General features: G+C 58.2%; 1 protein-coding gene across 1 annotated transcript; it reads left to right on the top strand.

Moving 5' to 3' along the window:
- The first annotated feature begins 2031 nt into the window (after window positions 1-2031).
- On the top strand, window positions 2032-10558 carry PNP (purine nucleoside phosphorylase). The gene is given in 7 exon segments (XM_073308504.2): window positions 2032-2114; window positions 3055-3227; window positions 3487-3590; window positions 9029-9204; window positions 9589-9779; window positions 10260-10390; window positions 10392-10558. Coding segments are annotated over 7 exon segments (927 nt in total). The 5' UTR covers window positions 2032-2046; the 3' UTR covers window positions 10476-10558.
- The last annotated feature ends 3454 nt before the right edge of the window (window positions 10559-14012 follow it).

Here is a 14012-nt window from a genome sequence, read left to right as displayed (position 1 = left end):
CTCTGGTGCTGGGGGGATAGGAGTACGGGGTCTGGAAAGGGGGGTGTCTGGCGCTGGGGGACTGGGAGTAGGGGGTCTGGATTGGGGGGTGTCTCTGGTGCTGGGGGGCTAGGAATAGTGGGGCTGGAATGGAGGTATCTTTGGTGCTGGGGGGCTAGCAATGGGGGGCTGGAAAGGGGTGTTTCTGGTGCTGCGGGGATGGGAGTAGGGGGCCTGGAAAGGGGGGTGTCTCTGGCGCCGGGGGGCTGGGAGTAGGGGGCTGGATTGGGGGGGTGTCTGCTGCCGGCCAGCTGGGAGTAGTGGGGTTGGATTGCGGGGTGTCTCTGGCGTCGGGAGGCTGGGAATGGGGAGGGGCTAGAATTATGGGGTCTCCCCCGATGCTGGGGGGCTGGAATGGGGGGGTCTCCTCTGGGCACTGAGGGGCTAGGAATGGTGGGGCAGTATGGGGGGGTCTCCCCTGATGCTGGAGGGCTGGAAAGGGGGGTGTCTCTGGCGCTGAGGGGCTAGAATAGGGGATCTCCCCGGGCGCTGGGAATGGGGGGCTAAAATGGGGGTCTCTCCCCGGTGCTGGGGGACTGGGTGGGGGGGTCTCCCCGGCTGCTGGCTGGCGGGCGGGGTGGGGGGCTCAGCCGGAGCGGGGCAGAGAGCGGGGCTGCGGCTGGCGGGGCCGGGCTGGGGGCGGGGCGAAGCAGGCGGAGTCACCCGGGCCTGGCCGCGCCCGGCTCAGCATCGCCCGGACCCGCCATGGAGCCGGCAGCGTCTGAGGAGCGCAGGTGTGCGCGGGGGGAGGGGCGGACTCCTGGGTCCTCTCTAGGAGGGCTGGAACTAGGACTCCTGGGTCCCATCCCCAGTGATGGGAGGGGAGTGCTGTCTAGTGGTTACAGGGGGGGGGCAGGTCGCCTGGGATCTCTGTCACTGATGCCCTGGGGGGGTGTCTAGGCGCTGTGGGGTGTGCCGGGCAGTCTGGGGGAGCCTTAATTAGCCCTGGCACTGACAGCGGCTGGCACTGGGGCCAGGACCCCAGGGAGGGTCTGAGGTGATCCTCTAGTGCAGGGGTTCTCAAACTGACCCCCTGAGGGGGTCGTGAGGTGATTATATCGGCGGTCGCCAGCTGTCAACCTCCACCCCAAAGCCTGCTTTGCCTCCTGCATTTATAATGGTGTGAAATATATACAAAGGTGTTTTTAATTTATAAGGGGGGTCGCACTCAGAGGCTTCCTATGGGAAAGGGGTCACCAGTAAAAAAGTTTGAGAACCACTGCTCTAGGGCAAATGGTCTGCCTGGGGAGAGAGCCCCCTGATGTGCCCCCTGCTGCACCCCCCCAGCCCAGTGCCCCCTGCTGTGCCCTCACAGCCCAACACCCTTTGCTGTGCCCCCCACTGCCCAGAGCCCCCACTGTACTCCCCTGGCTGCGCCCCCCCAGCCCAGCACCCTTGTTGTGCCCCCTGCTATATCCCCCCGTTGCCCAGCACCCCCTGCTGTACTCCCCCTGCAGCCCAGGGCCCCTAGCTGTGCGGAGCCATGCACAGTGACCCCAGCCTGGTGCAATAGGGCTAGTTCTGACCCACTCGTAATGGGTGAGGGGCCATCTGCTCCTGCAGGGAATGTGAGACTCTCCCTAACCCCTTAATGCCCTGCTGGCGGCAGGGGGTGGGGTGGGGGGGAATTGGCTGGCTCAGGGGGGCGGGGAATGAGGCATGGGGCTGTTCCAGTCCAGGGGGTGCTGGCTCTGATCCAGCCACTGGCAGCTGCAAGGAGAGTTTACTGGTGCCCCTCAGTCCCAACCCACGGCGCCCTGCTATTCCACCCCTTGCTAAGACCAGATTCTCATGTTTATGGCACCTCCAGGCTCCCCCAGCACCCGGATGAGTCAAAGCCGCCTGACCCAAACAGCCAGCTTGGTACATTTCCCTCCAAAACCCAGTGTATGACTCAATTGTGGGGGAGTAGGAGGGGGACCGGCAGGAATCGGGGCAGAGACGTCTCTCTATTCCGGGAAACCACCGCCCAGATGGCAGCCTGCCAGCGCAGGGCCCTGCAGAATAATGGCTGAGGGGGGACCGGCAGGGATCGGGGCAGAGACGTCTCTCTTTTCTGGGAAACCACCGCCCAGGTGGTGCCCTGCTAGCGCCCAGTCCTGCGGAGTAATGGGCCCCTGGGGCAGCCACTTCCCCTTCAGTGGCCTGGGCTGACCCTGCTCCCCGCCCCTCCCCACATACCCGTTAGTTAACGATCAACAGGCCAGGGAGCAATCCCAGGCCAGCCTGCCTGACTGCAGGCTGCCTACCCCCAGCACCCTTCTCCACCCTCCAGGGACAGGAGATCAGGCCCCGGCTATCTCCCGGACTAGTGGGGGCTGCGGGTTTGGAGGGAGGGACACCGGCAAAGCTGGGGTGGGGGGAGATTTCCACGCTAGCCCACGCAGGGTGGATGGTGCTGGTGAAGTGCCGTGTCCTGCCAGGCTGGGGCCCTTCTCCTAGGGACAAAGAGGAGGCAGGTCCCTGCAGGACCAGCTCAGGAGCCTGGCAGCTCAGAGGTCCCTGCCCTCGCCCTGGCCTCCCTGGGGTTGGCGCCTCGCCCATCCTCTGGCCCTGTCTCTTCCCCTTGCTCTGCAATTCCGTCCTGCCCTACTGTGGCCACTGCTCCCACCCTGGTGTTCTCCCTCTGGCCCAGCCCGGCTCCAGCCCCCTGTACCCCTGCAGCTCTGCACCGCGCTCCCGCCCCATGTCAGCCCCTGCCAGGCCGCTGAGATGGGCTGGGAGCTGGATGAGTGTGTGTGTGTGTGTCCCTGTGTCCTTGCGCCCCCTGCTGGAGGGGATAGGCCCTGCTGTGTGTGTGTATATGTGTGAGTGAGTATGTGTGTGTCCCTGCACCCCTGCTGGAGGGGATCGGCCCTGCTGTGTGTGTGTGTGTGTGTGTCCCTGCACCCCCTGCTGGAGGGGATTGGACTTGCTCTGTGTGTGTGTGTATCTCTGCGCCCCCTGCTGGAGGGGATTGGCCCTGCAGTGTAAACACATGACTCGTTTTAACTCTCTTGCATCTCTCTCCCCCAGCAGGTACACGTATGAGCAGCACAAGGAAACAGCCGAATGGCTGCTGGATCACACCAAGCACCGGCCTAGCTTGGCCATTATCTGTGGCTCTGGCCTTGGGGGCCTGGCTGACCTGGTGAAGGATCCAGTGGTTTTTAACTACACGGACATTCCCAACTTTCCCCAGAGCACAGGTACCCGGTGAGGGGCAGCTATATTGTACAATGGGCACAAGGGGCAGAAGAGGGTGCGGGAGGGGAAAGGGCCGCTATACTGTATAATGGGCAATATGGGGCGAGGGACAGGGGGGTGCAGAGGGCGAGTGGTGGGGGCGGGGGTGCAGCGGGCGAGGGGGTGCAGAGTGTGAGGGGCAGGGGGTGCAGAGGCGAGGCAGGACCTACACTGTGTAAGATGCCCTGGGGCCGGCGTTTAACCCTTTCCCGTCTCTGGCAGTGGCAGGCCATGCTGGGAAGCTGGTGTTCGGGATGTTGGCGGGGGTAAGCTGCGTGGTGATGAAGGGCCGGTTCCACATGTATGAGGGGTACCCACTGTGGAAGGTGAGTGGCTCCTTGTGGGGAAGGTGGTGTGGGGGGAGCCCAGGGCTGGGCTAGCAGGGGGCTGTGGGTCGGTAGTGAGGGGCACAGGGGAATGGGGGTCTGTGGTTTGGGAGTCAGGGGGGAGGGGAGGGGGTTGCGATTTGGGAATGAGGGGCATGGTGGGAGGGGAGCTGCGAGTCGGCAGTGAGGGACACAGGGGGGCTGCGGTTCAGGAGTGAGGGGCATGGGGGGACGGGAGGGGGGCTGTGGTTCGGGATTGCGGGGCATGGGGGGAGGGGAGGGGAGCTGAGCTGCGGTTCGGGAGTGAGGGCTGGCCTTTGACCAGGGCGATAAGGGCAGCTGCCCAAGGCGACGGTGCTGATGGGGGCGCATTTGATAGGTCCCTTGTGACTTTCCCTGTGGCCAGCCAGCTGGGCTTAAGGAGGGGAAGCCCTACTGCCAGCCCAGCCAGGGTTGGCGGGGGGGGAGAGAGAAAAACACACACATCCAAGCTGCAGCTTGAGGCACTCACTCACCCAGAGGAGCAGGAGCAGGGGAGGGTGCCCGGTGGGGTTCCCCCACTCTCCTGGCACAGGGGGCCCCCTGTAGACACCATGGGCAGGCTGTGCTGGGTCCTGCCTGATGTCGGGGGTGGGGGGATGGTGTTGAAGGAGGAGTGTGTGTGCAGCTTGTCTCTGTGTGTGCTGGCTGACTGGGGACTTGCAGCAGTCCAGCTCTCTGGTTGTGCTTTAGTGTAGAGCAGGCCAGGGTCCACCCCCCCTTCTCTTCCCCTTCCCTACTAAGAGTCCCACTTGTCCAGGGAAGGGCTTGCTCTGTCCCCTGGCATTGCCCGCAGGACTGGAGCGCATATTTAGCTCCACACAGTGAGCACCACGAGGGGCGCTACTGCAGCCTGCCTGCTCCCATCCCATCCCTTCCCTGCAGAGAGCTGACACATGGGGGGGCATGCGCTGGGTCATGTTACCCCTCCTCCCCAGTTTTCTGCCAGGATTTGTCTGCTGATCTCTCCCCCTCCCTCCCCTGCTTGCTGGAGGCACCTGGGAGCAGTAGGGAGGAAGGGCTGCTGCTTCAGCTCTGCAGGGAGAGGTTAGGTATGGGAGGGAGGAGGGAACAGCTGCTTTCCCATAGGGGACCTGAGGGCAAGGGGGAAGGCTGGGCTGCCTGGGGAGGGCGCTGTATGACACTCCAGCTGATGGAGAGGGACCTTTAAATTGTGCCCTCCCCCCCCCCCAGCAGTTGAAGGTCCTGTTCTCCCTGCTCCCCTGGTTCAGAGGCTTCACTTTCTTGGTCCCAGGGGGGCTGCTGCCTCCCCAGAGTCAGGCAGGGAGGTGCATAGGAGATAAATGAGTGTGACACTGAGATCAACGCCCCCATGTGCCTCCTCCCCTACCCCCAACCTGAACAGGAGTGGGTATGGGAATCACAGTGGGTGGTGTCTGCCTGCCTGCTGTGACCTCCTTGAAACCCGTTTACCTTTCATTCAATCCCTGATTGCTTACCCATACCCTCAGGCTTTCTTTTTTCAACAGTTTCTGTTTCCACTACAAGTTGTACTTAACAGTATACTGAAATTCCTTGGGGCAGGGCCTGGTCTAAACTGTTGAGCACAATGTTGTGTACATTTCAGTGCTGCATCAAGATTAAGAATAAGGAAACTCCTTTCTTTACTCCCATCTTAATCCCATATCCTGCAAACCTAATTCATCCTCTGGAAGTCATGGGTTCCTGCTGTTAGTGTGAGGATGGAACTGAGCATAATGTGTGATAGCCCACAAAAGCTTATGCTCAAATAAATTTGTTAGTCTCTAAAATGTCACAAGGACTCCTCCTTGTTTTTGCTGATACAGACTAACACGGCTACCACTCTGAAACCTGTGTGGTGGTTGTGATTTACAGTTTCAATCAGGCATTCAAGCTGAGAGAGAACTCTAGTGGGGATAAAAAGAAAAGGAGTACTTGTGGCACCTTAGAGACTAACCAATTTATTAGAGCATAAGCTTTCGTGAGCTACAGCTGTAGCTCACGAAAGCTTATGCTCTAATAAATTGGTTAGTCTCTAAGGTGCCACAAGTACTCCTTTTCTTTTTGCGAATACAGAGTAACACGGCTGTTACTCTGAAACCTGTCTAGTGGGGATAGGTTTCAGCAGGGTAGCTGTGTAAGGCTGTGTCTGCATTCCACTTTCAGTGCTAAAACTTTTGTCATTCAGGGGTGTGAAAAAACATTCAGGGGTGTGAAAAGTTTTAGCACTGAAAAGCGCCAGTATAGACAACGCTTTATCACCGGGAGCCGCACTCCTGGTGATAAAGCTACCATCGCACTCCCGCGATAAAGCATGTCTGTACTGCCCACGGCACAGCGTGGGGGCACTGCTGCGTAACGTGGGTAGTGTAGACATACCCTTAGTCTGTATCAGCAAAAACGACGAACATCCTTGTGGCACTTTAGAGACTAACAAATTTATTTGGGCATAAGCTTTTGTGGGCTAAAACCCACTTCATCAGATGCATGGAGTGGTAAATACAGTAAGCAGGTATAAATATGCAGCATATGAAAAGATGGGAGTTACCTTACCAAGTGTGGGGGGTCAGTGCTAACGAGACCAATGCAATCAAGGTGGACGTCGCCCGTTCCCAACAGTTGACAAGAAGGGGTGAGTATCAACAGAGGGAAATTATTTTTGTAGTGACCCAGCCACTCCCAGTCTTTATTCAGGCCTAATTTGATGGTGTCAAGTTTGCAAATTAATTCCAGTTCTGCAGTTTCTCATTGAAGTCTGTTTTGGAAGTTTTTTTGTTGAAGAATGGCTACTTTTAAGTCTATTATTAAGTGTCCAGGGAGATTGAAGTGCTCTCCTACTGGGTTTTCAATGTTACAATTCTTGATGTCTGATTTGTGTCCATTTATTCTTTTGCGTAGAGTCTGTCCAATCTGGCTAATGTACATGGCAGAGGGGCATTGCTGGCACATGATGGCATATATCACATTGGTTGATGTGCAGGTGAACGAGCCTCTGATAGTGTGGGCTGATGTGGTTAGGTCCTATGATGGTCCCTTGAATAGATATGCGAACAGAGTTGGCAACGGGGTTTGTTGCACGGATTGGTTCCTGGGTTAGTGTTTCTGTTGTGTGGTGTGTAGTTGCTGGTGAGTATTTGCTTCAAGTTGGGGGGCTGTCTGTAAGCGAGGACTGGCCTGTCTACCAAGGTCTGTGAGAGTGAGGGATCGTCCTTCAGGATAGGTTGTAGATCCTTGATGATGCACTGGAGAGGTTTTAGTTGCGGGCTGTAGGTGATGTCTAGTGGTGTTCTGTTACTTTCTTTATTGGGCCTGTCCTGTAGTAGGTGACCCTTCTGACTCTGTCAGTCTGTTTCCACACTTCCCCAGGTAGGTATTGTAGTTTTAAGAATGCATGATAGAGATCCTGTAGGTGTTTGTCTCTGTCTGAGGGATTGGAGCAAATGCGGTTGTATCTTAGGGCTTGGCTGTAGACAATGGATCATGTGATGTGGTTTGGATGAAAGCTGGAGGCATGTAGGTAAGTACAGCGGTCAGTAGGTTTCCGGTATAGGGTGGTGTTTGTGTGACCATCGCTTATTTGTACTGTAGTGTCCAGAAAGTGGATCTCTTGTGTGGACTGGTCCAGACTGAGGTTGATGGTGGGGTGGAAATTGTTGAAATCCTGGTGGAATTCCTCAAGGGCCTCCTTCCCGTGGGTCCATATGATGAAGATGTCATCAATGTAGTGCAAATAGAGTAGGGGCGCTAGGGGACGAGAGCTGAGGAAGCGTTGTTCTAAGTCAGCCATAAAAATGTTGGCATACTGTGGGGCCATGCGGGTACCCACAGCAGTGCTGCTGACTTGAAGGTATAAATCATCCCCAAATCTGAAATGGTTCTGGGTGAGGACAAAGTCACAAAGCTCAGCCACCAGGTTTGCTGTGACATTATCGGGGATACTGTTCCTGACAGCTTGTAGACTGGGAGTGGCTGGATCACTACAAAAAATAATTTTCCCTCTGTTGATACTCACACCTTCTTGTCAACTGTTGGGAATGGGTCACATCCACCCTAATTGAATTGGCCTCGTTAGCACTCACCCCGCATTTGGTAAGGCAACTCCCATCTTTTCATGTGCTGTACCTGCCCACTGTATTTTTCACTCCATGCATCTGAGAAAGTGGGTTATAGCCCACCAAAGCTTATGCGCAAATAAATTTGTTAGTCCTTGTGGCACCTGAGAGACTAACATGTATTTGGGCATAAGTGTTTCCCATTCTTCTTCCCCCCCCCCCCCCCCCCCACCCACACTTCAACTCTGCTGCTCTGGCTTATAAATAGGCTTGGTAGAATGCACTTTTTATTTTTTTATAAGGTTGATGTGTAATATAAACTTTATTTTTAAGCTTTTTTGTCTTTTTATAGTTTGTAATTTTCACAGTTGTGGGAAATTATCGGGGGCAGGTCAGATAACTTTTTAATAACAGTAGAACTTGAGATTCAAAGAGTTCAGGCTTTAAAGCTGTTAAAACACAGAGAGACAAGGTGGCTGAGGTAATATCTTTGTTTGGACCAACTTTGGTTGGTGAAAGAGAGAAGCCCTTTTGAGCTTCACAGACCTGGAGAAGAGCTCTGTGGGGTTTGAAATCTTGTCTCTTTCACCAGCTGAAGTCAGTCCAATTAAAGATATTACCTCACCCACCTTGTGGCTCTCATATCCAGGTGCCAACATGACTACAACAAAACAGCAAAACCCACTAAGTGTCAGTATCACATGTCAAAATATACAAAATAACTATCCGAAAACCAGAAAGGATTTGTTGATTTAACTATTCATTCACTAGTCCATTTGTAACAAGCCCAATTCAGAAGTTTTAGATCACTGAATTTTGACTCTAACAAGTTTTCAAGCAGCATTTTTCTTACTTTCCCTATTTGTAAATAAATTATTTATTACTGATGGAAATATTTGTGTGTGTACAGTGAAATCAACAGCTAATTTCTAAGTTATCCGCAAAAAAACCGTAGAGTTTTCACTACAGCCCCACCCCCCAACACGCTGTCATGAAAGTACTACATCCTTAAACTCATGGGGCACCAAAATATAAATTCACCTAGGGTGCCATTTTCCTTACGGCCGGCCCTGAGGGACACAGGGGGCTGCGGTTCAGAAGTGAGGGGCATGGGGGAAGGGAAAGGGAGCTGCAGTTCAGGAGTGAGGGACATGTGGGGGCTGTGGTTCAGGAGTGAGGGGAGCTGTGGCTTGGGAGTGAGGGGCATGGGAGGAGGGAAGGGGGGCTGCGATTCAGGAATGGGGGGCATGGGGAAAGGGGAGAGGAGGGGGGCTGTGGGTTGGGGGTGAGGGGCACCAGCAGAGCTGTATTGGGGTACCCAGGGCTGGGTAGCGTCTGGCATTGGATGCCCCTCCCCCCCTACAGGTGACGTTCCCGGTGCGGATCTTCCACCTGCTGGGCGCAGGGACCCTGATTGTCACCAACGCGGCTGGTGGCCTCAACCGCGGGTATCAGGTGGGTGACATCATGGTGATCCGGGACCACATCAACATGCCCGGACTGGCAGGCACCAACCCGCTGAGCGGCCCCTATGATGAGAGGTAGGAGCTGCCCCTCCCACCCACCCCCCCGCCGGGCACCCTGCACCTCCCGTCCCTGCCCCCCGTGCTGCTCTGCCCCCCCGCTGCCCTGCACTGCCAGGCACCCGGCCCCCTCCTGCTGCCCTGGGCACCCAGTGCCCTCCCTCCCTGCTGCCCCCTACCCCCCAGTATTTTCCTACAGCTCCTCCCTTGCCATGGCCAGTAGTGGCAGCAGTGTAAAGCCCGGGAAATGGGTGGGCGCCCCTGGGTGGGGACAGGACCCTGAGTCCTGGCCAGAGCCCAGCACAAGGGACCCCAGGGCCATTCCCTGCTCTGGGAAGGGATGGGGGTGCGCCTCCGTCTCCTTCCCCCCCACGAGCTCTCTCCCCTCCCCTGCCTGCATAGGTTCGGGCCCCGCTTCCCAGCCATGTCGGACTCCTACGACGAGCAGCTACGGGGCCTGGCGCTGGCAGTGGGCAGGGAGCTGGGCTATGGCCCCAGCCTGCATGAGGGTGTCTACTGCACCGTGGGGGGGCCCAACTACGAGACCATCGCTGAGTGCCGCTTCCTGCAGCAGCTGGGCGCCGACGCCGTAGGTGAGCCGAGGGAGGGCAGTGGAAAGGAGGAGGGAATGGGGAGGGACAGGAAGGAAGGAACGGGACAGAGGAGGGAACAGGGGGGAAGAGGAGGAAGGAACGGAAAGGGAGGGAGGGAGGGAGGGAAGGAACAGGGCAGAGGAGGGAACAGGGAGGGAGGGAAGGAAGGGAATGGGGCAGAGGAAGGAAGGGAATGGGGCAGAGGAAGGAACGGGGAGGGAGGGACGGGAAGGAATGGGGCAGCATAGGGAACAGGGAGGGAGGGAAAGAAGGGAGGGAGGAAGGACGGGACAGAGGAGGGAACGGGGAGGGAGGGAACGGGGAGGGAGGTAGCAAAGGAAGGGATAGGAGGGAGGAGAGGGAGGGAAAGAGGCAAACAGAGCTTAGGAGGGAACGGGAAGGGCAAGCAGCTGCGGGCGGGGGCTGGGCATCGCCGGCTCTCTGTCGCCCCCTGCAGACTGACACAGGCTCTGCCCCCAGGGATGAGCACGGTGCCCGAGGTGCTTGTGGCCCGGCACTGCGGCCTGCGCGTCTTCGGCTTCTCTCTGATCACCAACAAGGCAGTGCTGGAGTACGGGACCCGGGAGAAGGCCAACCATGCCGAGGTGCTGGAGGGCCGGGCGCCAGGCTGCTCTCAAGCTGGAGCGCCTGGTCTCCATGCTGGTGGAGCGCATGAAGGGCAATGGCCTGGTGTAGCCGGCCAGAGGAGGGGCCCCTCCCCTGGCACCTGCCTCCACTGCAAACTGCTGCCCTGCCCGCTCCCCCACGGCTTGCTCTGCCAGCCTGCTCCCCACTCTTGATTTTTGTGGCCGCTGCTCCCGGCTCCCATGTACGCTGATCCCAGCCCAGAGCCCCCCTCAGGCAGCCCCTGACCCCATCCCTTCCCCCATGGGGGGGCGTCCGAGCCTGGTGTCCTGTGGTGCTCACAGCGTGGCTGCTGGAGTCCCGCAGACCATGGGACGCCTGCCCAAGCCCATGTCTCAGCTCCAACCCCCACTAATGCCCCCCTCCAGGGATGCAGCCTGGGATGCTCCACCTGAAAGCACCTGCCTCAATTGCTGGTGCTACTGGGGAGTGTCACCTGGCTAGTGACCCCACAAAAGACCCTGCATTCGGCCGCGTAGACTGAGATATGGCGAACGCCACTCTTAAATCCCCTGGGCGGTTCGCCTGAGCCTGTGCCGCCTGCTCACAGGCGGGGGAACGTCTCGGGGGTGTTATCCGAACCCCCTTTCTCACAGCTGGGAAGGGACCAACCCTCGGCTCAGCGCCGAGGAGGTGGGGATGGCTGCCCAACCCTGACCAGGCGCCAGGCCATGTTTGGTGCAGGCAGGAGCCGGCCCCCTCTTCACATTCCCACGTTGGACCATTCTGGCTCTTTTGCAGTGATGTGTTTTGTTACCAATGCTCAGTTTGCAGCTGGGATGATTGAGAGCTGCCACTGAAATGGGGAGCCCCCAGTGAACTGCGGGTTTGGCTCCCCTCCACACCAGGCGGCTCTGCCCCTCCCTGCCCTGCTGCATTTTATCATAGGACCACTCCACGGCTGCGCCTTGCTAACAATACAGCAATGACAGAACAAGGGGGTCTCACGGCTCAGTTTCTTTGAAAGCATTTTGGGGCGGGCTGATGTGTTGTCTTGTAGGGGCGGGGCTTGGCTTGTGAGGGGTGTGGTCTATTTCTGCATCCCTTCCTGTCTTTCCCCCACTCCACAGTGACCCTCCACCACTGTATACTGGAGGGAGGGGTTGAGTCTTTGGCCGGTTAGTGCCAGTTGCGACAGTGCTGGGCCGCCTGCCCCCTTGGCTACTGTTGGGTGAAACCCTCTGAGTGGGGTCCTCCAGAATCCGGGCTGGTGGGGGGAAGGCCCTATCGCCAATCAGCTGTCACATGACATCCCCCATCTCTGTCCCCCAAGTTACCTGTCCATCCATCCCCACATGAACCCCTTTAGCCCTCCCCTCTGAGTATCTGAACTCCTTGGGCCACTCCCAGACTGGGCAGGAGTCATGGCAGGAGTCATGGCTGGATTAATGGGAGTGTCGTGTGGCAGACACGGTTGGACAAACCACCATCAGGACTGGTCTAGGGTCACTTGGCCCTGCCTCAGTGCAGGGGCTGGACTAGATACTGTGCGAGGTCCCTTCCAGCCCGCCGTGTCTGTGATTACAGGACCCCAGCCAGCCCCCTCTGAGAGTATCTGAACCCCTCTCATCTCCTCTGACCCACCCTGTGCACATCCTCTCTCGGCGCATGGACCCAGCAGCTCCTGCCACTGAGTGGGTGGACCCAGCTCTCTCCAGCTCAGCAGAGCACCCCATGTCCTACGCCAGAAGGGCCTGACTGGAAACCCCAGGTGCTTTTGGTGCTCTTTGCCCAGTGGACCCATGTCATGTAGCTGCTGGGCCCTCGAATCCTGCCCTGCGGAGCCCGGCAGATCTGGTCCTGAACCCCTCACGGATTTTCCCTTGCCTTACTAAAGGAGTCCTGGATGGGAACCAAACCAGGCTGACCCAGGCCCCTTGGCCAGCCCTGTTCTGGCCGGGCCTGTCCCTGGGGTGGGAGTGGGGAGTGGCTATCCCCTGGGGTTGCATCCTGGCTTGGCACCCGGTCCTGGGGACAATGACCTTGGCCGAGTAGGCGGAAGAGAGACAGTCATGGGGAGAGGGCTGGCAGGCGCTGAGGAGAGCTTGGCATGATAAAGCATCAGCCAACGCCGGGTGCTTGGATGGGGCTGCCACGATGCAGCCAAGCCCATCGTGCTGGGGAACTGCCCTCCTGGATCGGTCCCCACGGCCCCTCTGGGAGAGTGCTAGCCAAGTCAGGGGAAGGCACCAGCCCACTGTGGTAGCAGATGAGGGACAAGCTGTCCTCACAAGAGGCCTCCGGCTGGTCTCTCCAGTTCCTTATGGGCCTGGTTCGAGCTGTGCTCTGAAACCCCCGGCCCGAAGGGTCTCCAAAGGCAGTGGGGGCACCATGCCCAGCCCCCAGTGTCGGCAGAATTTCAGTCCCTTTCTCAGGCGACTGGGTTTGTTTCCCAGAACCGAGAGAGTCAAAGAGGCCCAGGAGCCACTGGCTGCTCCACTCCTCTCTGTGGCCCACTGTGACTGACCCCAGGCCCAGCCACCCTATGAGGGTGGCCCAACCTGGGACCACGCCATGACTGGCTCCCTTGCTCCGCAGTGGAGCTGTGGGTCTGATACAGGTCCCTCACATATGTCTCAGGGGCCTCCAGGCAGAGGAAATCTTTCTTGACGTTAATGACCTCTGGGAGGGCTTTAGGGTCCTGGTGGGAATGGTCCTGCCAATTAGTTCTGCCTCAGTGCCCATCAGGGGCTGATGAAGAAAGCGTGGTTCATTCGTGTCTATCGGGGGGCAGAGGGAAGAAGGGAGCTCTTTAGCTCCACTAATAACCTCCCCTGGGCATTAGCCTAGCTGGAAAAATATTTGACTGGCACTGAGCCAAGATGGGGCAGAAGGAGCCAGTGCATAAGCCAGTGGGGCGATTGGCCCAGGAGCATGGCAGTGGGGCAGCCGGGATGAGACTGGCAAGGGGCCTCTAAACCCCCGACTGCCAGGCCACTCGGGGATCTCAGCCACGAGCCCTCCCCTGGAGTTTGGCGCCAGCTCAGCCTCAGCAGGCAGGGAGAGATGCCCCCTGGGCACCCAGTGGCTTGGGCACGCTATGGGGGCCATGTGAAACCTGGTTCCAGGGCTCTGGTTTAGAGCAGAGATGCTCAGGTGGGTTTCCCACCTCCCGGGATTACATAGGAGGCAGGCGTGATGGGGTGCGCTCCCCATGCCTGCTGTGAGAGCACAGAGGTGGGCCAGGCAATAAACTGGGACAATTCAGGGTGGAAGGAAAAGCCCTAATTAGCACAGCTGAGCAGGGGTGGGCTGGGCTAGTCTAAACCCAGGGAGCTGGCAGCAGCAAAGGCTGCTAGGAGAAAGTTGGCGTAGTAGAGAGGGCAGGAGGGAACGCTGGGAGCATGGGGGATCCTGGGGGTCTGGCCTGGAGGGAGGAAGAAGAGAGCTTGTGGGAAGCAGCAAGGTTGGGGACTGAGCAGACCTTGGCTGTGTGTTGCAGAGTACTTGGGCTGGAACCCTGAGTAGTGGGTGGGCCCAGGTTCCCCTACCGCTAGTGAGTAAGGGGCACTGGTGGAGCAGTGAACAGGGTTGCTGCAGGAGTGACCGGGTCAAGGCACCAGGTGTGAGGCTGGCCGGCTGCCCCTC

This window comes from Lepidochelys kempii, chromosome 13, assembly GCF_965140285.1.
Source record: "Lepidochelys kempii isolate rLepKem1 chromosome 13, rLepKem1.hap1, whole genome shotgun sequence".
In the NCBI taxonomy this organism is placed as follows: domain Eukaryota; kingdom Metazoa; phylum Chordata; order Testudines; family Cheloniidae; genus Lepidochelys; species Lepidochelys kempii.
This window is presented reverse-complemented; position numbering and strand designations above follow the sequence as displayed.